Consider the following 20,215-nt stretch of genomic DNA (forward strand, 5'->3'; position numbering starts at 1 on the left):
ATAAGACCATGAAGGTAGTAGAAATACTATGGATGTAGTAAATAAGACCATGAAGGTAGTAGAAATACTATGGATGTAGTAAATAAGACCATGAAGGTAGTAGAAATACTATGGATGTAGTAAATAAGACCATGAAGGTAGTAGAAATACTATGGATGTAGTAAATAAGACCATGAAGGTAGTAGAAATACTATGGATGTAGTAAATAAGACCATGAAGGTAGTAGAAATACTATGGATGTAGTAAATAAGACCATGAAGGTAGTAGAAATACTATGGATGTAGTAAATAAGACCATGAAGGTAGTAGAAATACTATGGATGTAGTAAATAAGACCATGAAGGTAGTAGAAATACTATGGATGTAGTAAATAAGACCAAGAAGGTAGTAGAAATACTATGGATGTAGTAAATAAGACCATGAAGGTAGTAGAAATACTATGGATGTAGTAAATAAGACCATGAAGGTAGTAGAAATACTATGGATGTAGTAAATAAGACCATGAAGGTAGTAGAAATACTATGGATGTAGTAAATAAGACCATGAAGGTAGTAGAAATACTATGGATGTAGTAAATAAGACCATGAAGGTAGTAGAAATACTATGGATGTAGTAAATAAGACCATGAAGGTAGTAGAAATACTATGGATGTAGTAAATAAGACCATGAAGGTAGTAGAAATACTATGGATGTAGTAAATAAGACCATGAAGGTAGTAGAAATACTATGGATGTAGTAAATAAGACCATGAAGGTAGTAGAAATACTATGGATGTAGTAAATAAGACCATGAAGGTAGTAGAAATACTATGGATGTAGTAAATAAGACCATGAAGGTAGTAGAAATACTATGGATGTAGTAAATAAGACCATGAAGGTAGTAGAAATACTATGGATGTAGTAAATAAGACCATGAAGGTAGTAGAAATACTATGGATGTAGTAAATAAGACCATGAAGGTAGTAGAAATACTATGGATGTAGTAAATAAGACCATGAAGGTAGTAGAAATACTATGGATGTAGTAAATAAGACTATAACAGTGCTGTGATGGGGGTCCACCCCTGCCCACCATGAAGCCCCCCCACAAAAACCCTGTCCCAAAGTTGCAGGCTGTTAGCATGCATGGCGTCCCAATGGCGGCGTTGTTAGCTAGCCCATATTTACTGGTTTCCTGGTGTTATAGACCAGGATTGGGGATGATGGGCGACGTTCCAAAAGGAAGTGCAGGTCCCCTTTAAAGGAAGTATCATCCGGTAGTACAGTATATGTAGTAGAGTAGAGTATAGTAGAGTATAGTAGAGTATAGCACATATAAATAGCATGGCTGCTAAAGCTAATACATCCTACAAAGCAACATGGAAGATGATGAGAGCAGCAGGTAGGAAGAAACCACCAGCAGCTGCTCTTTGTGCATGAGTGTGTGAGTGTGTGTGTGTGTGTGAGTGTGTGTGTGCATGTGTGTGTGTGTGTGTGTGTGTGAGTGTGTGGGTGTGTGGTGTGCATGTGTGTGTGTGTGTGTGTAGAGGGTGACATGTTGAAAGTGTCCATCTGTCTGTAAGACGTACATCTGTGTCCTTGTGTGCTCGGCTAATGAGTGTCTATTGTGTCCATTATGACTGCTTGTGTGTGTGTGTGGGGGGGGGGGGGGACATAATTAACGATGGAGCTGTGTGTTAATGAAGTGAAATAGCGAGTGAGAAATGTTTCACGGCCAAAAGAAGAGCGTATGGGAATGAATGAGGCAAATATTAGCATTCATCATCTTCATCATCTTCATCATCTTCATCATCTTCATCATCGGTGTTTGGACAAATATAACCATGACAACAAAATCTTCCATTTTTGGGGGGGTGCAATGTTATGGCTGTTCATGTAAGAATATTGGAAACATGAATAAAAATAGAAATGATCTATTTCCCTTCTCATCATATATAATATATATGTATTATTAGATATAATATACAATATGTTTCTATCCATCCCCAAATGTGTATGGGATGCCATCCAGGGGAAGATCCAGAGGAGGGATGTCCCCCCCCCCCATAGATAAGCTAGGTCGTGTACACGTAGCAATGTAACATCATCACTCATGCTAAGCTAACATGAGTGACAGGCGGTAAGAGCAGGAATGTTTATCTCAGTGGGGGGGGGGTTATAAATGACTCTAATGAATTCACTGTCTACCTGCTCCATTAGCCCCCCCCCCCCCATGTGTCACCTGTCCTCATGTCCAACAGGAAGTGATGACAGCAGACAGGAAGTCATCTCCATCATGGCCGTCACGCTAATTGCAGGTTAGGACTTGACAGTCCAAGCGGGGCGTCCGGGAGGAGTGGACCTGTCTGTCACACCCCCACATCCAGGTCCTGGTGGGCCCCCCCCCCCCCCCCCACACACACACACAGGTTGGCCTTGTCTCCAAAAAAAGAACATTTTAGTCAACTTTGAATGTGACAGCTGATCATGTGACCCATTAGCCAGCACACACACACACACACACACGCACACACACACACACAGCGTGCAGCAGCCAAGCGACACAAGGACCAGCAGGCAGTCAGGCAGACCAGCGTCCTTGGAGATAATGGATCCACAAAGAACATTCAGACAAAAGGAATTAAAAGCTTCATTAAAAGCTCCTTGCAAACACATCTGCTCTACCGCACACACTACACACTACACTACACACTGCTCTACCGCACACACTACACACTACACAACCGCACACACTACACACTGCACTACACACCACAGTACCACAACACTACCTAGCTACACTAGTTAGCTAACTGCACTAGCATTCATCACATCAACATCAAGTGTACTTATCAAGACTTTTATTTTGAAACATCAAAACATCATACACTGCTAATGCTAACACGCCACCTGGTGTCAAAGGTCACATGGGACCTCGGACCCTGCATGCACAGACTCTGAACGTGTGTGATGCTGCAGCTTGAGGGTCAAAGGTCATTCTTGCTTCTTTCTTAAAGCAGAAAGGTGGCCAGGACTCAGCATCTTTACCACAGGGATGGGGGGGCGGGGGGGGGGGCAGCTCCCCCTGCTGGACGCCCGCTGTAACACCATCTCACACTGAACACTACACAGCAGTCATGTGACCCGTCATGGACGCCTTCACTAGCAAGGATGTAGAAGGTGCTAGTTTCTCTTATTACACAAAATAGCTCTAATCACGTCACAGGCGACTGTAGGGGTGCTACTTCATGTCTAGAGGGCTCTAATGTTAATAAGTGCAGTATAAAGAGTAGCCATGTATTTTATCCTCTTTACTGTAAACATCATCAGCAGGTACGATCATCACACGCACTCATGGCCGCCCTAAGCTTCCTGTCATGTGACCCGCTGCAAGCCGCGTTAGCTAGGAAGCATCAGCCCTGGCCATCGACACAGGTCACATGACTCAGCGGCAGGGAGGAGGCGGGCCGTCCCAGCACAGGGTGCGCCACTCTGCCAGTCACATGACTTCCACGTTGGCTTCCTGCTTCACTTCCTCCTCGAAGCAGCCGATGGCGTCCACAGTAATGAGCTCCTCCTCCTGGTGCGCCTGCGGGCGACACGCACACTCATCAATGGGGCCATCCAAGTCATGTGACCCTCTAGTCACCTGACGTTTGTGCTTTGCAGACTTCATGTGCTCCACCAACTTCCTGGGGGACTTGAAGTGGCGCGTGCACGCCGCACAGAAGGGCCGCGAGTCCCGCTTACACGCCTGCACACACACACACACATGGACACACACACATGGACACACACACATGGACACACACGTCTCCACATGATGATGTCATCACTCGTCACGCACCTTGTGTGGTCCGCTGCGTCGGTGGAGGACGATGTCGCCGGTGAAGTTGGTCTGACACGTGTCGCACCAGCGACGCCTCCTGGAGGGTGGGAGTGGGCGTGGCTTACAGTCACCTTAAGGTGTGTGTGTTCCTACCTTGCCAGGATGGTGTGTGCGCCGACACTGATGGAGCGCGTCATGGCCTTCACTTTGGTCATGTGATCTGGTCCCGTCATGTGCACCTCAAACACCTGACACGCACACGCACACGCTAACTAACAATCCCATGTTGTCATGGGAGCGCATGCTCACCTGCAGCGAGGAACAGGTGACACCGCACACGTGACAGAGGAGCCTGTCGTCCATTTTGGCCCCGCGTGCGACCTCCCGACAGTCGCTGCTCTGCTGGATGGTGACCTTTAGTGACCCCGCCGTGTGGAGCTGACATAAACACGCATCATCAGTCAGCTAAACGTGATACAGCCTAGCATAGCATAGCATAATATAGCATAGCATAGCATAGCCAATCAGCAGACCTCGGCGGTCCTGTTGGCGGCGCAGACCTCTGCTGCCCCCTGGTGGCCGGAAGGGCGAAGTCCATCTACCAACACAGAAGTCAGCAATGTAAACTAAAAGATTGACGTGTTGATTCAGAACACAAGTTAGCAAACACACCCGCAGAGGCACGTTCGCTTCCTGCTTGGTCACGTGACCCAGAGGGCTCGCCTCCATTGGTTGGCCCCGCAGCCTCCTCGCCTCTGTTGGGGCACAAAGTTCAAGATCCGGACTGCAGGAAACGACGATCGTCTTTTCCGTTTCTGACCTGTTTGTTTTCTTGCCCATCGTCCTTCGCCGCCACAACGTAGCAAGCAGTCCGCTAGTGTTGTTGTTGTTGTTGTTGTTGTTGTTGTCAAGGCCTTCCTTTTACAGCAATACTGCTTTTCCTTCTCATCGTCACCACCCTTACCACCAGGCCCGAACACAAGCAGCCCCCAGCGTCCCAATAGCTGACGATTACGGCAAGTTGAACCGGTCAATTGTACCTAAACGGTAGATATTAGCTCCACCAAACATGACGTTAGCTCACCGCATCGGCCGGCTGAAGCTAATGCTAACAGGGCGAGTAGAGTCGTGAGTCCCTGTCGCCCCCTGGCGGCCGGGAGAATAAAGACACCGCAGTGGGTCACTTTGGCAGGCGTCACGTGATAAACATGTCAGCTACGTCATCAGACTGACTAGTTTATGGAGGGAAGACAACACGTCATGCTAATAGCGTCGGTCTTTTCTTCTTCTGTATTTGCTGTTTTCTTGTTGACTTTGATTTGTTGATTTTAGACCGGAACAGCCCCGACTCCATCCTCCCCCACCCTGACACGCGCGTGTGCGCGTGTGCGGACTCTGGCCTGAATGAGAAGACGGCGTGACATTGAGGTCACGCTTGACTCTGGCGTGATGACGTCACGCGGGGCACGCCCACCCTCACAAGTCACAGCCGTGTTAAAAATCTGTGCCAGGTCACGTGACAGGTGAAATCTCGCCGCCCGCACCATCTTTGCCAGACATTTGAGCAGGTAACGTCAATGACGTCACGAGGTGGACGAGCTCGAGGCTTGTCACCGTGGCGACCATCGTCCCGGTTGCCACGGTAACAGAGCATGTATGAACATTTATGACGTACATCGTCACGGTCACAACATTAGGCACAGCTGTTGAATGTGTGTGCGCATGCGCGTTGCCGTGCGCGCGTCCTCCCGCCTCCGGTCTTGTCCTCCGCCTCGGGACCGCGCGTGAGCATCAAGGACAGGCGCGATCGAGCTCGCGAGCATCATCGGGTCATTTGGCACGAGCACACACGCGCGGAAACAGCAAGGGTAAGTCAAGGTGTGCGCGTGATGTGAGTGTCTGATGTCGATGTTGTTGTCGCGTGCAGCGCGGGAATCAACAGGACGAAGCGCGCGAGAGCAGGAGGCACGTGAGCGAGGTTGTGACACGGACAAAGGAGGTGATTGACGACATCGAAGCAACAAAGCGGATGACGACATTGAATCGCCGCCTGTGACGTCACAACCATCTGTTTGGACTTTTATTTTGAAAGCAGCTTCTGAACGAGTAAGTCGCAGCTTTTACTGTCCGCACCCCGCTGCCGCTCGTGACGTCACTAGGCGCGCATGATGACGTCACAGACACTAACCGCGTACCTGTGGCGCCCCCCAGTGGAGGTGCGCGCCGCGCTGCTCCTGGCGGTGCTCCACTGCAGCTCCGTGGCGTTGTGCGGCTGCGAGCCGCGGCTGGTCAACGTGGGCGCCGTGCTGAGCCAGAAGCGCTACGAGCAGGTCTTCAAGGAGGCCGTCAGCCACGCCAACGCCCTCTACGGCCGCGACAAGTTCAAGATGAACGCCATCTCTGTCACGCACAAGCCCAACGCCATCCAGATGGCGCTGTCCGTCTGCGAGGATCTCATCTACAACCAGGTGACCTCATCCCGCAAATCATCCCCCGACATGGCGTCCGTCAGATTAACACGCCGTTAATCCGCACCCGGATTAAACACACGCACGCGCACATCAAAGATGGCGTGTTCTCCTGCTGCAGGTGTACGCCATCTTGGTGAGCCACCCGCCGCAGTCCAACGACCACCTGACGCCCACGCCCGTCTCCTACACGGCGGGCTTCTACCGCATCCCCGTGGTGGGCCTGACCACGCGCATGTCCATCTACTCCGACAAGGTGCCGCCCCTCCGCCATCTGGCGTCCGCACGCACGGCGCTCACGTGACCGCCTTGTGTCCCTCAGAGCATCCACCTGTCCTTCCTGAGGACGGTGCCGCCATACTCGCACCAGGCCAACGTCTGGTTTGACCTCATGCGGGAGTTCAGGTGGAACCACATCATCCTCATCGTCAGCGACGACCACGAAGGCCGAGCCGCGCAGAAGAGGCTGGAGACGCTGCTGGAGGAGAAGGAGACCAAAGTGAGGACGCGCACGCACGTGCACGCACGCACACACACACACACACACACACACACACACACACACACACCTCTTTGTGAGGACATTGCGTCCACCATGTCCACTGAAAGGCGAGGCAGTGGGGCGTTGCCACGACAACCACCCGTTGTCCTCACAAAGACAGTCGCAGCGTTCATCCTCATCATCCTCGTCTTCACCGCTTCCGTCTTTTCTTTGTGTGTCATGTGACTCAGGCGCTGTTGCTAACGACTTCCTGCTCCTCGCCCACAAAGACGCTTAAGCCAGACGTCAGCCACACGCTAACTGGGGCGTGGCCGTTAGCATCTATTAGCTTCTCTCAGCAAAGCTAACGCGACCTTTCGTCATGTGGACTTGTTTGCTGTGGGCGTGGCTTCGGCGCCATGGGGGGAGGCGGCCGACTGGTTGAATATTTGATGAGAGGCAGCATACGAATGTTGGCTAACGTGCCGCATGCTAACTAAAGCTAACATCCATGAAGTCAAGGGTGGTAATAAATGGCACCTGCTAAAGTGCTAACTCTGCATGTGTTGTCTTTGCGATGCTAACGCTACAGCAGCGTAGCTTGGTGTCCCAAATCCAAGCCAGGCTGGTCTTCTCCAAGGCGGAGATGTTGGGATGGAAATTTAATGAGATGCGCCGCTGGGGCGGACAAACGAGGACTAACGCCACCGCTAGCTAGCTGCCACACTAGCTCAGCGTCACAGCTATTGGAGGCCACAGCGTTAGCACGTTGATTATTTCTAGCTCGCTAAGCATCCATCCATCCATCCATCATCTTGCTACGCTTATCCAAGGTTGGTTGCAGGGAAAGCAGCCTAAGCAGGCAAGCCCAGACTTCCTTCTGGTCCACATTCCTATCCCGAGCCGTTCCAGGCCAGTACAGACAGTCTCTCCGATGTGTCCTAGGTCTTCCCCAAAGCCTCCTACCGCTGGGAGGTGCCCTCAACGACTCCTCAGGGAGGCGTCTGGGAGGTATCTTGACCAGATGCCCTAAAGCCCAACCCTCTGGTGTGGGCTCGTGCTTCTATGGTTTGCCTTCTATGCAGAGTTTCTCCCAGTCCACAGTCTTCCCTGAGGAGTCCTCCTGGTTTCTCCCAGTCCAGTCTCTGCAATGCGTCCAGGGTCTTCCTTGAGGAATCCTCCTGGTTTCTCCCAGTTGACAGTCCCTCGAGTACAGCAGCCTAAGCACAAGCCCAGACTTCCCTCTGGTCCAGCTCCGTATCCTGAGCCGTTCCAGGCCAGTTGAGAGACAGCCTCTCCGAAGTGCCCTGAACACCTCAGCTCATCGTGCTCCTCACCTTACGGAGAAAACTCATCCTGTCCTTTCGGTCACGACTCAAAGCTCATGAAGGTAGATCCAGCACTAAATAAGAGCCTTGCCTTTGGGCCGAGGTCCCCCTGGACCACAACGGACCGATGCAGACGGCCTGGCTATTTCACCTTCCATCCTTCCCTGACTGGTAAACCAGTCCCCAAGGTACTTCAGCTCCTCCGGTTGGGGCCACCAAGCATGCACCCAGATGTTTACCTTGGCTAACATTGCTTTGATAGCTAGCTAGCAGGTTTCATCATACATGCTGCCTGCCGTCTGTGGAAGCAGAAGAGGCTAGGCTAGGCTAGGCTCGACTAGGTTAGGCTAAGCTAGGCTCGACCAGGCTAGGCTAGGCTAGACTAGGCTCGACCAGGCTAGGCTCGTCTCGTGTTTATTCTTTAGCCGGCTAAAAATAACTCTTGGCGCTCCGACTGTGAATTCGGAAGAAAGACTTCCTTGAACCAAACATGTCAGTCGCGCGTCGGAGAAAGCCAAAGCGGAGTGGGCGGAGCCGGGCACAGTGCTGTGTTTGCAGGTTGTTTGTTGTTCTCTGACTGTTGTGTCGTTCTGTCTCTGTGTCACATGACCCATCATCAGACTAAAATCAGGAACTATGAAAACGTGGACCACCACAACTTTGACTTCAGGAGAACGCCTAAGGTATAAACTTGCATGGTCACGACCACGATGCACGCCGCCCAACCGGCCTGGTGATGCCGAGCCCCGCCCACCCAGATCCAAGATAGACTTGTTATCCTGGTGGCCGCCATCTTTCTTTTCTTTTGTCATGACCCGTGGGAATGTTAGCAAAGGACAGGCGACCCCCCCAATCCCTAGTTCCACCTCTCCCCATGTGAGGGTTGCATGCAGGGGCCGGGTCAGCGGGCCAGGCGGGATCCGCCCGCTCCTCCGCCCCCCCACCCACCCCCACGCCACTCGAGTCTTTTCTTTGATTTGCGGTTGCATCAGCGCTCTCTCAACATGCACGACCCTGATTGGTTGGTTGGACTCTTGCATGTGCCACTTTTGTCCCGCCCCCCCACCGGAGCGAGAGGGAGCATGGTCGGGGGCGTGGTTGGCGGGAGGGGAGGGTGCGGCCCGCGTGCCAGCTAACGCGGCGTGTCCTATGACGTGTGCTGTCCTCCATGTTGGATGTCCAGGCCGAGAAGGTCCTGCTCTTCAACCAGGACACCAACCTGACCGCTCTGCTGCTGGAGGCCAAAGACCTGGAGGCCCGAGTCATCATCCTGTCCGCCAGGTCGGTCACGAGTCCCACGACAAGTCCCACCACGAGCTGCTGATGTTTGCTGACGCCGCCCTACCTTGTCTCCAGCGAGGACGAAGCAGCAGGCGTCTACAAAGCCGCTCGCCAGCTCAACATGACGGGTTCCGGTTACGTTTGGATCGTCGGTGAGAGGGAGATGACGGGGAAAGCTCTGAGTGAAGCTCCAGACGGTACGTCAGCCTCCTCCTCCTCCCTGGTCTTCTCTTGTGGTCTTCTCCTTCCACCGCTCCGCTTCCAACTGTCCATCTTTCCACACGTCCACACGCAGAAGATCATCTCTCATGACCTCCTCCTCCATTCAGGTCTAACCTTCCAGCAATTAGACCGTCGCGCTTCTTTAACGCCCACCCGTTAGCATGCGTACTGTTAGCCGTTCTTAGCATGCGGGTGTAACAGCTGTAGGGTTAGCATTTAGCTACGCTCGATGCTAAGTTTTAAGGTTAGCGTTTGGCTACATTACCATGCAGATGTTAGCATGTGGGGTTAGCATTTAGCTTTGTTAGCATGTGATGCTAAACAGTTGAAGGGTTAGCTTTTAGCTACGTGTGCAGGGTAGGCATCTAAAGCATCTAGCTGTACATTTAGCATTTTGCTACATTAGCATGTGGATGTTAAACAGCTGTAGGGCTAGCATTTAGCTATGTTAAAGTGTAGCTGTGAAGCAGTTGTAGGGTGCATGTGTAGGGTAAGAATCTAGCTGTAGGGTTAGCATATACTTGTGTTAGCGCCTGGCGTAAAAGCGCATTTGTTAGGATGTGGATGTTAAACAGCAGTAGGGTTAGCATTGAGCTACATTAGCATGTGCGTGTTGTGCTGCTTTTTGTTTAAAGTGGCTGCGCTACATGTAGCGTTGGTGTGTAGCGGGTGGTTGCTATGGTTACATGTGCCATCGTGTGTAAACAACATTGATGGAAACATGGAAGCTAATGGTGGTTAGCGCTAATTAGCTTCTTAGTGGCGTGTAGTTAAACATGTCAGCCATGTTTAAAGCTTTCATTGTTGCTGGGGGTGTAACTATTCATTTTCACATCATCCATCGGTTAGCTTATGTTTAGCTAAAATTAGCATGCTATGAAACGTAAGCGTGATGTAATATTCCACATACACGTAGAACATGTGTCATGTATGATACCGGTGTCCTGTGTATGATACTTTGTCCTCCATGATGAATGTTTGCACCCCTGCTAGCTAGAGTGTGCTTTTCTATGTGCTAACATCTTTTGTTTGTTTCTTTAGCATCTTTCCTCACGCCGTCCGTCTTGTCGTGTTAGACCGGCGAGGGGTGTGGGGGGGGGGGGGTGCGTGGGTGGGGGAGGGATCTTTTTTGGGGAGCTGGGGGGGGCAGACAGACAGCTAGCGTTGCTACGCTAACGTGAGGTGGACTGACCGGTAAGACGCTTGATTATTTACACACAGCATTTGGTCCGCCCAGACCCCGCCCACCGCAGCTTGGGCGGAGTCAATCGGCAGATCAGCCAATAGCCAGACGCCTGCGCAGGTCTCGTCTAAAGCGGCGTCCGGCTATTGGCTGATCTTCGCAGCCTGTTGCCATGGTTACATGGTTACTCTCCGCCCTCTCGGAGACGTGGAGTCACATGATGTCATGTGACTTCAAGTCAAGTCGCAGCCGTTTGTGGCTTTCCACCCTTTCACATTAAAAGCCTCATCAGCAGGGTTGTCAATCACAACGTGTCTCACACGCACCATACCGCAGCAAAGAAAGGAATGCTAAAAATAGAAGTCAAGTCAGGTGACCTCGCTGACTTTCTTCACCAGGCACACCAAGTGCTAGCATTGTTAGCATTCCTCAAGTCAGCACTGGGAATGCTAACAGTGCTAGCTAACAGCTGCTGTAGCGCTGGTGTGCCAAGTGAAGAGGAAGTGGAACAAACGGCTGTGAAGTCCCAGCATGCCTCCAATGTGTGACCTTCAATGACATTGAAGCGTAATTAACCACGTCTGCTTAATTACCTCGGGAGGGCCCGCGTGGCGAGGACCCGTGTGGCGAGGACGCGTGCCAGCGCCGTGTTTAACGTTTCTGGCTGCGTGCAGGCCTGCTGGGTCTGCAGCTGATTAACGGTAAGAACGAGTCGGCCCACATCATGGACGCCGTGGCGGTGGTGGCGCAGTCGCTGCAGGAGCTCTTCGAGAAGGAGAACATCACGGAGCCGCCGCGAGGCTGCGTGGGAAACACAAACATCTGGAGGACGGGACCCCTCTTCAAAAGGTCAGCCACGCTTCTGCTGCTTGGCCAACATCACCTGACCTTCGCCAACGTCCTCTTGGCCTCGTCAGGGTGCTGATGTCCTCCAAATATCCCGACGGCCTGACGGGACGAATCGAGTTCAACGACGATGGCGACCGCCGCTTTGCTACCTACAGCATCCTCAACTACCTGCAGAAACCTGGACGCCTCGTCCCCGTCGGGATCTTCAACGGATCGCAGGTACGCGGAACAATCGCACCTGCTGACAAGCACGCTGGCTACCCGCTAATAGTATACTCACAAGCTAACAATTATACCCGCTAATAGTATACTCACAAGCTAACAAGTATACCCGCTAATAGTATACTCACAAGCTAACAATTATACCCGCTAATAGTATACTCACAAGCTAACAATTATACCTGCTAATAGTATACTCACAAGCTAACAATTATACCCGCTAATAGTATACTCACAAGCTAACAATTATACCCGCTAATAGTATACTCACAAGCTAACAATTATACCTGCTAATAGTATACTCACAAGCTAACAATTATACCCGCTAATAGCATACCTACAAGCTAACAATTATACCTGCTAATAGTATACTCACAAGCTAACAATTATACCCGCTAATAGCATACCTACAAGCTAACAATTATACCTGCTAATAGTATACTCACAAGCTAACAATTATACCCGCTAATAGTATACTCACAAGCTAACAATTATACCCGCTAATAGTATACTCACAAGCTAACAATTATACCTGCTAATAGTATACTCACAAGCTAACAATTATACCCGCTAATAGTATACTCACAAGCTAACAATTATACCCGCTAATAGTATACTCACAAGCTAACAATTATACCTGCTAATAGTATACTCACAAGCTAACAATTATACCCGCTAATAGCATACCTACAAGCTAACAATTATACCTGCTAATAGTATACTCACAAGCTAACAATTATACCCGCTAATAGCATACCTACAAGCTAACAATTATACCTGCTAATAGTATACTCACAAGCTAACAATTATACCCGCTAATAGTATACTCACAAGCTAACAATTATACCCGCTAATAGTATACTCACAAGCTAACAATTATACCCGCTAATAGTATACTCACAAGCTAACAATTATACCCGCTAATAGCATACCTACAAGCTAACAATTATACCCGCTAATAGCATACCTACAAGCTAACAATTATACCTGCTAATAGTATACTCACAAGCTAACAATTATACCCGCTAATAGCATACCTACAAGCTAACAATTATACCTGCTAATAGTATACTCACAAGCTAACAATTATACCCGCTAATATTATACTCACAAGCTAACAATTATACCTGCTAATATTATACCTACAAGCTAACAATTATAGCTGCTAATATCATACCTACAAGCTAACAATTATAGCTGCTAATAGCATACCTACAAGCTAACAATTATACCCGCTAATATTATACTCACAAGCTAACAATTATACCTGCTAATATTATACCTACAAGCTAACAATTATAGCTGCTAATATCATACCTACAAGCTAACAATTATAGCTGCTAATAGCATACCTACAAGCTAGCAATTATACCCGCTAATAGTATACTGACAAGCTAACAATTATACCCGCTAATATTATACCTACAAGCTTACAATTATAATTGCGAAAACAATGACATGATATATGCTAAGATGATATATGCTAAGATGATATATGCTAAGATGATATATGCTAACATGATATATGCTAACTGTGCGTGTGAGGTGGTGATGAACCCCCAGAGGAAGATCATCTGGCCTGGTGGGGAGACAGAGAGGCCAATAGGTTATCAGATGTCAACCAAACTGAAGGTAGGCAACACAAGGTGTGTAGTGTGTGTAGTGTGTGTAGTGTGTGTAGTGTGTATTGTGTACCATGCTGTAATTGTGTGTGTGTAGATCGTGACCATCCACCAGGAGCCTTTTGTGTACGTGAAGCCAACAAAGGCTGACGGCACGTGCAAGGAGGAGTACTCCGTCAATGGTGTCCTGATTAAGAAGGTCATCTGTACCGGACCCAACGGGACCATCCCAGGTGAGAAGGAGCAGCCCACCATGACCACCATGAGACCTTGTGTACACGTGTGTGTGTGTGCGTGCGCAGGGCAGCCCACAGTTCCCCAGTGCTGCTACGGTTTCTGCATCGACCTTCTCATCAAGCTGGCCATGAGCATGAACTTCACCTACGAGGTCCACCTGGTGGCTGACGGCAAATTTGGCACCCAGGAGCGAGTAGGTCAAGTCCCAGCATGCATCACGGTTGGCCGTAACTCATCTCACGGTTCTGGAGACGTCACTGTGATGTCACTGGGCTCCAGCCGCCCCCGGTCATTCATCACCCCCGTCACCATGACGACCATCCCTCCATCCCGCATGTGGTCATCTCCACACATCTCCGCGTGCGGCGTGTCCTAACGGGGCTCCGCCCACCAGGTGAACAACAGCAACAAGAAGGAGTGGAACGGCATGATGGGGGAGCTGCTGGGGGGCCTGGCCGACATGATCGTGGCCCCCCTCACCATCAACAACGAGCGTGCCCAGTACATCGAGTTCTCCAAGCCCTTCAAGTATCAGGGCCTCACCATCCTGGTGAAGAAGGTGAGGGGGGGGGGGGGGTCACACGTCACACGTCACACGTCACATGACCCGGCCGTGCGAGCCGCCACGTGACCCGCCCGTGTGTGCAGGAAATCCCTCGCAGCACCCTGGACTCCTTCATGCAGCCGTTCCAAAGCACCCTGTGGCTCTTAGTCGGCCTGTCGGTCCACGTGGTGGCAGTGATGCTCTACCTATTAGACCGCTTCAGGTGAGGGCCACGTGTTCCTGGCGTGGGGCGCCCGCCGTGCTGACGTGGTGCGTGTGTGTGTGCGTGTGCAGCCCGTTTGGAAGGTTCAAGGTCAACAGCGAAGAAGAGGAAGAAGACGCCCTCACCCTGTCCTCGGCCATGTGGTTCTCGTGGGGAGTGCTGCTCAATTCCGGGATCGGAGAAGGTGAGTGACCTGGCGCCTCCTCGCCTCCTCGCCTCCGCCGTCTCACGCCCGTCTTCCTCGTCACAGGAGCCCCGCGAAGTTTCTCGGCCAGGATTCTGGGAATGGTGTGGGCGGGTTTCGCCATGATCATCGTGGCCTCGTACACCGCCAACCTGGCGGCCTTCCTGGTGCTGGACCGGCCTGAGGAGCGCATCACTGGCATCAACGACCCCAGGGTGAATACTCGTGAATACTAAATCATATCATCATAAATCATATCATCATAAGTCATATCATCATAAGTCATATCATCATAAGTCATATCATCATAAATCATATCATCATAAGTCATATCATCATAAGTCATATCATCATAAATCATATCATCATAAATCATATCATGCCATCATCACACCATCACGGTGTGACATATATGTAGCATGTGTATTGTAGCATGTGTGCTATGTGCCATGTGTTTTGCATGTGTACTGTGTGTATTGCGTGTGTAGCATGTGTTTTGCGTGTGTAGCGAGTGACGGTGCGGTACGTGTAGAGTGGCATGTCTCAGGAGCGTCATGTTGACGTGTTGTGCATAGCACGCGGCGCATGCGTCCCACGTGTAGAGCGTGACGTTGCGGCGTGCACCCCGCAGCTTCGTAACCCGTCAGACAAGTTCATCTACGCCACGGTGAAGCAGAGCTCGGTGGACATCTACTTCCGGCGGCAGGTGGAGCTGAGCACCATGTATCGCCACATGGAGAAGCACAACTACGAGAGCGCCGCCGAGGCCATCCAGGCCGTGCGAGACAAGTGAGGGGGGGGGCGGGGTCACGTGACCGCCACAGCAGCATAGCGCAGAGCTCGCTGACCTCGGGTCTGACCCCCACAGCAAGCTGCACGCCTTCATCTGGGACAGCGCCGTGCTGGAGTTCGAGGCGTCCCAGAAGTGCGACCTGGTGACCACGGGAGAACTTTTCTTCCGTTCGGGATTTGGGATCGGAATGAGGAAGGACAGTCCCTGGAAGCAGAACGTGTCCCTGGCTATTCTCAGGTGAGGCGGCACCCGACCCTCAGCGCGTGACCGCGGCCTGATCCACGTCCTCCATCTGTCCACAGCTCTCATGAGAATGGCTTCATGGAGGACCTGGACAAGACCTGGGTTCGATACCAGGAGTGTGACTCCAGGAGCAACGCCCCTGCTACCCTGACTTTTGAGAACATGGCAGGTCAGAACACCACGCATCATCTTTTTCTGTCAATAGACGGGGCCCCTAACTGGTGGCACCGGGGGCCATGGTTCCCCAAAACGGGAGGATCTTGGAGGGAGGGACGTCCGGGCATGATCGTAAGCAGACCATGGGAGTTGGTAGATGGTTTTTCACACCCCTGGCAGACCAGCGGTGCCCTCCATCCAGGATCCGGACATCGTTGTCCCTCCTTTAGAAGATGCAAATGGGCGGCTGAGTCTGGGCTTGCAGAAACCAGCCTCCTGTGTGGTACCTTTCACGTAAAGGTAGACGGGACGTTGTTGCGCCACATGAACAACATTGCTGAGGCCTCCAGGACGCCCAGGCCACCTCAACTGGCCCCTCCCCAGACCCTTAGAGTCCAGCCACCCTACGGGGTAAACCATTTCCAGCGCTGGTATCAGCAATCTCGTCCTGACCATCGGTGAGGGTGGACACATGGATGGGACGGGATGGGGGTTTAAGGTCTCAGGGGGGCTCAGGTCTCTCTTCACCTGGACAGTCCAGTACAGCGACCGCATCACTGCAGACTCCACACCAATCCATGCCATCCTCGTGACCCTGAGGAACTCCTCTACTTGGCTCATCCTTGACCCGGAGATGGCACGCCACCATTTTCCGGGCAAGAACCTCGGACTCGGACTCGGAGGTAGAAGCCGTTAGATTGGAAGCAAGTGGGGCCAAGTTTGAAGACCGGAGTCCTGTTGCCTGAAGGCATCGCCGGCCAGCCTACGGTCTGCCTACGATCATGTCCCCTTGTTGTTGTTGTACCCGGGGCACACTCCCAGGGGACACGCCCACCAGGGAGGGGTCCGTTCAAGCTGTTTCTGATGAGCAGAGATGCTGATGGGTACGTGTCTGCAGGCGTGTTCATGCTGGTGGCGGGCGGCATCGTCGCCGGCATCTTCCTGATCTTCATCGAGATCGCGTACAAGCGGCACAAAGACGCTCGCAGGAAGCAGATGCAGCTGGCGTTCGCCGCCGTCAACGTGTGGAGGAAGAACCTTCAGGTAGCCGTCAGGGTTCAGAGGTCACGCTGCCCCTCCCACGCTGTCATTCATCCTCCATCTTGCCCCACCCCCTTATTTCCTCGACTTGATTTGTTGTGTGTGTCGTGTGTTTGATTCCTGTCTTGTCGCTGACACGGTGGTAAAACGGACAAACTCTGTTTTACTGGACCATCACTTCCTGTTTCCGGGAAGCTCGGGAGACCACACGCACACGCACACAGGTGGGTGTGGGGGTGTTAACGTGTATCGTCTATTTTAGGATAGGAAAGGTAGAGCAGAGCCCGAGCCCAAAGGCTCTTTTAGGTCCATCACTGCGACCTCCGACCTCAAACGGCGTCGGGCCTGCGTGGACGCCACGGTAAGGAGATTTTTCCTGCTGTCCTCTCCTCTGCCTCTTCTGTCCAGCCGCCATCCTCTCTCGCTAAGCCACGCCCCCTCATCTCCGTGCTGACTGTCTGTGCGTCGGCCATCTTTGCTGCCCGTGGACAAAAGGGCGTGAGGACAGGACGCATGCGTTTAGCTGTGCTGGGATTCTGTCCGTGTTTTTAGGGTCAGAGTGTGTGGTCTCTTCTCTCCTGTTATCTTTGTCTCGTCCTCGTGTCCCCCCCATCTCAGCGTCCATCTCCTCGCAGCGCTCCTGTCCTCTGCTAACTCTCTTCGCTTGCAGCGGCGGCCAAGGTGAGCTGCGTGCCGATCGACCGGCGCCGCGCTCTCACTTTCTTTTTCTCGCTCTCACGGGAAGTGATGTCATCAGCTCAGAGGATGGCCATGTCCGCGTAACCGCGACAACGTGAACGGGGCCGAGGGGCAGGCGTTGGGAGGGGTGGTCTCGCTGGCCCGAGTCCGTCTGAGGCGACAGGAGGGCGGTGGGCGGGACCTCCTGTCACTCCCCAAGGATGCCGTCTTTTGATTGGTCCGGATGAACGGACTGCATTAGATTTGAAGGCGGGGCGCTAACGGCTCTTCTCTCTCTCTCCTCCAACGTGTAGCCGTACCCGACCGACATCACCGGACAGATCAACCTGTCGGATCCCTCCGTCAGCACCGTGGTCTGAACACCCGCCGCCACGCACATGTGCTTTTATTTTGGTAGCTCCTGAGTGTTTGTGGTTCCTGTGGTTTATCAGAGGGGCGGAGCCTGTGGGACAGGAAGTCACATCAGTGCTGTCAATGTGCTGACTCAGTAGATATTTGTCTATTTTTGTATTCATGAACCGAGCAATAACCGCCAAGTCTGAGGATCTTTCTGGAATATACGTCTACGTTCTGTACTCTTAAAGAACTCCTTTAACAGACCCAAGTAGTACTTTGTACTAGCTAACGGTTTGGACCGCTTGCTAGCGCTCGCCATCCGAGTGGTCACGTGATGTTCCTGTGACGTGTCACGCCAGCCGATTCATTTCCGCTGTCTTCCTGTCAACGAAGGCAGGCGACGGCGCCATCCGGCGCCATCCAGCGCCCCGTTCTTTAGGTGTGGGGGGGGGGGAGGGTACTACTTTACGGTACTACTTTGGTCCGTCCAAAAGAATTGTTTAAGAGTACAGAAGCGTCAGACCAAATGAACCTCATCTAGATTCTGACGTCACTGCCCACAAACTTGCTGGTGCAGAGGCTCCGCCCCCTAGAAGTTCCATGGCATGATGTCATCACTAATGACCAGATGTGTCTACCTCCACCTGCCAATCAACCCAAATGCTACGTTAGCTTAGCGTGTTGCAATGATGTTACTCATGTCTTACTAGCCTTGACGAAGTTAGCAACATGTAGCATCATAAAGGGCCAATGTTTACTTAGCAGCTAATGTTAGCGTGTGTAGCTACTTTGCCGTTGCTAACTGAGCTACTGAGCGTGTACATACTGTATGTGGCTAATGCTAATTCAGGCTCATGCAGCCACACTATTTGTCCTTGTTGTTACGTTTTTCCAATTGTCATCGTGCTCATTTAGCGTGCTACTCGTACGCGGCGAGGTCGTCCGATGTACCGAAAAGACGCCTCAAGCATCGACCAATCAATTGCTCTGCACGCCATCTTCCTGTTCTGGCAAAAAAGGCGGACTAGCCAGAACTCACTTTAGACCTGGCCCAGCCTTAGACAGGACTAGCTTTAGACCTGCTTCAACTTTGAAACGGGTTCAAACTTAGACCCAGTCCAACTTTACACCAGGACTAACCTTAGACCTGGACTACAGAAGATGAGTCTAGTTTTAAGACCAGCAGTTTTATGTCAAGAATTCTTGTACTATTTGATAAGAAACGATTGCAACGTCTGCATCATGTGTACATTATTGTGTCGAGTTGAAACTACATTTCCCACAATGCACTTCTTACCCTTGCTTGCTGTCACCAACTGTTCTCCACGCTAATGTAGCAACGCCTGTTAGCCTCCGGCTAAAATGGCGTCATCGATGATGTCGGTCAGTGACGTGACGTGTTTGTGCCGTCATCACCGTCGTGTTCGGTTTGGATGAGCGGCTGATGTGCACGTGATCGTGACGGCGGAACGGCCTAGTGTCTACTTCCTGTCACGTGCTGTCACGGACAGAGCTGTCAATAAATCCAACAATGCCGACTTGCTTGCTCTCATTTGCTTCAAAGGTGCTGGGAAATGACACCAGTTGTGTTTCATCTACTCCATCTAGTTCTTCTAGTTCTACAGTCAGCGATGCTTAGAACAGGTAGAAGGTAAAGGTAGAAGTTGTGGGTTCACTTCCTCCTCGTCAGCTCCTTGGCATTGCCGCCACCTACCGGACTGGTGTCCGCTTCCTGTACGCCATCTGAATAAAGTTTTATTCAAACGGTCAACCTGCTCTCAGCAACAACCACAAGTCGCCAGCAGCAAAGATGACAGAAACAAATCACTGGTGCTCCAAAGTGGATCAAATGGACGTGTACGTACTTATTACATATATATATATATATACATATATACATCCGGGGCCAATTGGCTCATGTTTGTTGATAAAGTTTTTTCAAAAACATAAAAAACAGGTCGCCAGCAGGTAGAGTTGTTTTTACATGTAAAGGTATAAAAAGCGTAAAGGAGAAACAAACAAGAATACTTACAGCATCGTCGTCGTCGCCTTCGTGGTCCGTGACGTCACTCCTTCATGACGTCATCCGGGGCAACCCGAAGTAGCAGACGAGGTCGTCATGGCGATGGAAAGCTCGGCGTTGCCACGGAGACCAACAACACCGCATTAGCCGGCTAGCGTTAGCATGGAGAGCCGAGTGGTTCCGAGCGGGAAAGTGTACCAGCAGCTCTTTGACGATCAGGTGATGTTGGCGCCCTTTTCATGCTAACGTTGCTACCTTGCTAGCTGGAATCCTGATCT

At 51.3% G+C, this 20,215-nt stretch overlaps 2 protein-coding genes across 7 annotated transcripts; one reads left to right on the plus strand and one right to left on the minus strand.

The window, feature by feature from the left end:
* Positions 1 to 2,820: 2,820 nt before the first annotated feature.
* On the minus strand, positions 2,821 to 6,742 carry ciz1b (cdkn1a interacting zinc finger protein 1b). 2 transcript variants are annotated; one of them, XM_058071955.1, is made up of 8 exons: positions 4,626 to 6,742; positions 4,478 to 4,560; positions 4,339 to 4,403; positions 4,115 to 4,243; positions 3,959 to 4,053; positions 3,824 to 3,902; positions 3,631 to 3,730; positions 2,821 to 3,565 (listed from the first exon to the last, which is right to left on the minus strand). In XM_058071955.1, exons 1-8 carry the CDS (start codon positions 4,643 to 4,645, stop codon positions 3,390 to 3,392), a joined length of 747 nt encoding a protein of 248 aa, XP_057927938.1. In that variant the 5' UTR covers positions 4,646 to 6,742; the 3' UTR covers positions 2,821 to 3,389. The 2 variants fall into 2 exon arrangements, with proteins under 2 accessions (XP_057927938.1, XP_057927939.1); XM_058071956.1 differs by having other exon boundaries at positions 3,626 to 3,730; positions 4,626 to 6,734.
* On the plus strand, positions 5,330 to 20,099 carry grin1b (glutamate receptor, ionotropic, N-methyl D-aspartate 1b). 5 transcript variants are annotated; one of them, XM_058071936.1, is made up of 23 exons: positions 5,330 to 5,673; positions 5,733 to 5,911; positions 6,017 to 6,273; positions 6,395 to 6,529; positions 6,596 to 6,772; positions 8,703 to 8,765; positions 9,266 to 9,363; positions 9,439 to 9,560; positions 11,443 to 11,617; positions 11,686 to 11,836; positions 13,382 to 13,468; positions 13,556 to 13,691; positions 13,761 to 13,888; positions 14,090 to 14,254; positions 14,344 to 14,462; positions 14,534 to 14,646; positions 14,713 to 14,861; positions 15,278 to 15,435; positions 15,515 to 15,676; positions 15,742 to 15,851; positions 16,737 to 16,882; positions 17,142 to 17,240; positions 17,872 to 20,099. In XM_058071936.1, coding segments are annotated over exons 2-23 (2,817 nt in total). In that variant the 5' UTR covers positions 5,330 to 5,673; positions 5,733 to 5,910; the 3' UTR covers positions 17,938 to 20,099. The 5 variants fall into 5 exon arrangements, with proteins under 5 accessions (XP_057927919.1, XP_057927915.1, XP_057927918.1 ...); XM_058071934.1 differs by lacking the exon at positions 17,142 to 17,240 and having other exon boundaries at positions 5,344 to 5,673; positions 17,872 to 20,097; XM_058071932.1 differs by lacking the exon at positions 17,142 to 17,240 and having other exon boundaries at positions 5,333 to 5,673; positions 13,556 to 13,888; positions 17,872 to 20,098.
* Positions 20,100 to 20,215: the final 116 nt, after the last annotated feature.

The sequence above is a fragment of the Doryrhamphus excisus genome, chromosome 4 (genome assembly GCF_030265055.1).
Source record: "Doryrhamphus excisus isolate RoL2022-K1 chromosome 4, RoL_Dexc_1.0, whole genome shotgun sequence".
Lineage (NCBI taxonomy): Eukaryota > Metazoa > Chordata > Actinopteri > Syngnathiformes > Syngnathidae > Doryrhamphus > Doryrhamphus excisus.

Coding starts and splice junctions, on each gene's coding strand:
- ciz1b (XM_058071955.1), bottom strand. CDS start 4,645: ATGGGCAAGAAAACAAACAG. Junction 4,404..4,477: donor AAGCGAACGTGCCTCTGCGG/GTGTGTTTGCTA, acceptor CTGTGTTGGTAG/ATGGACTTCGCCCTTCCGGC. Junction 3,903..3,958: donor GCACACACCATCCTGGCAAG/GTAGGAACACAC, acceptor CCCACCCTCCAG/GAGGCGTCGCTGGTGCGACA.
- grin1b (XM_058071936.1), top strand. Junction 6,530..6,595: donor TGTCCATCTACTCCGACAAG/GTGCCGCCCCTC, acceptor TGTGTCCCTCAG/AGCATCCACCTGTCCTTCCT. Junction 15,852..16,736: donor GACTTTTGAGAACATGGCAG/GTCAGAACACCA, acceptor ACGTGTCTGCAG/GCGTGTTCATGCTGGTGGCG.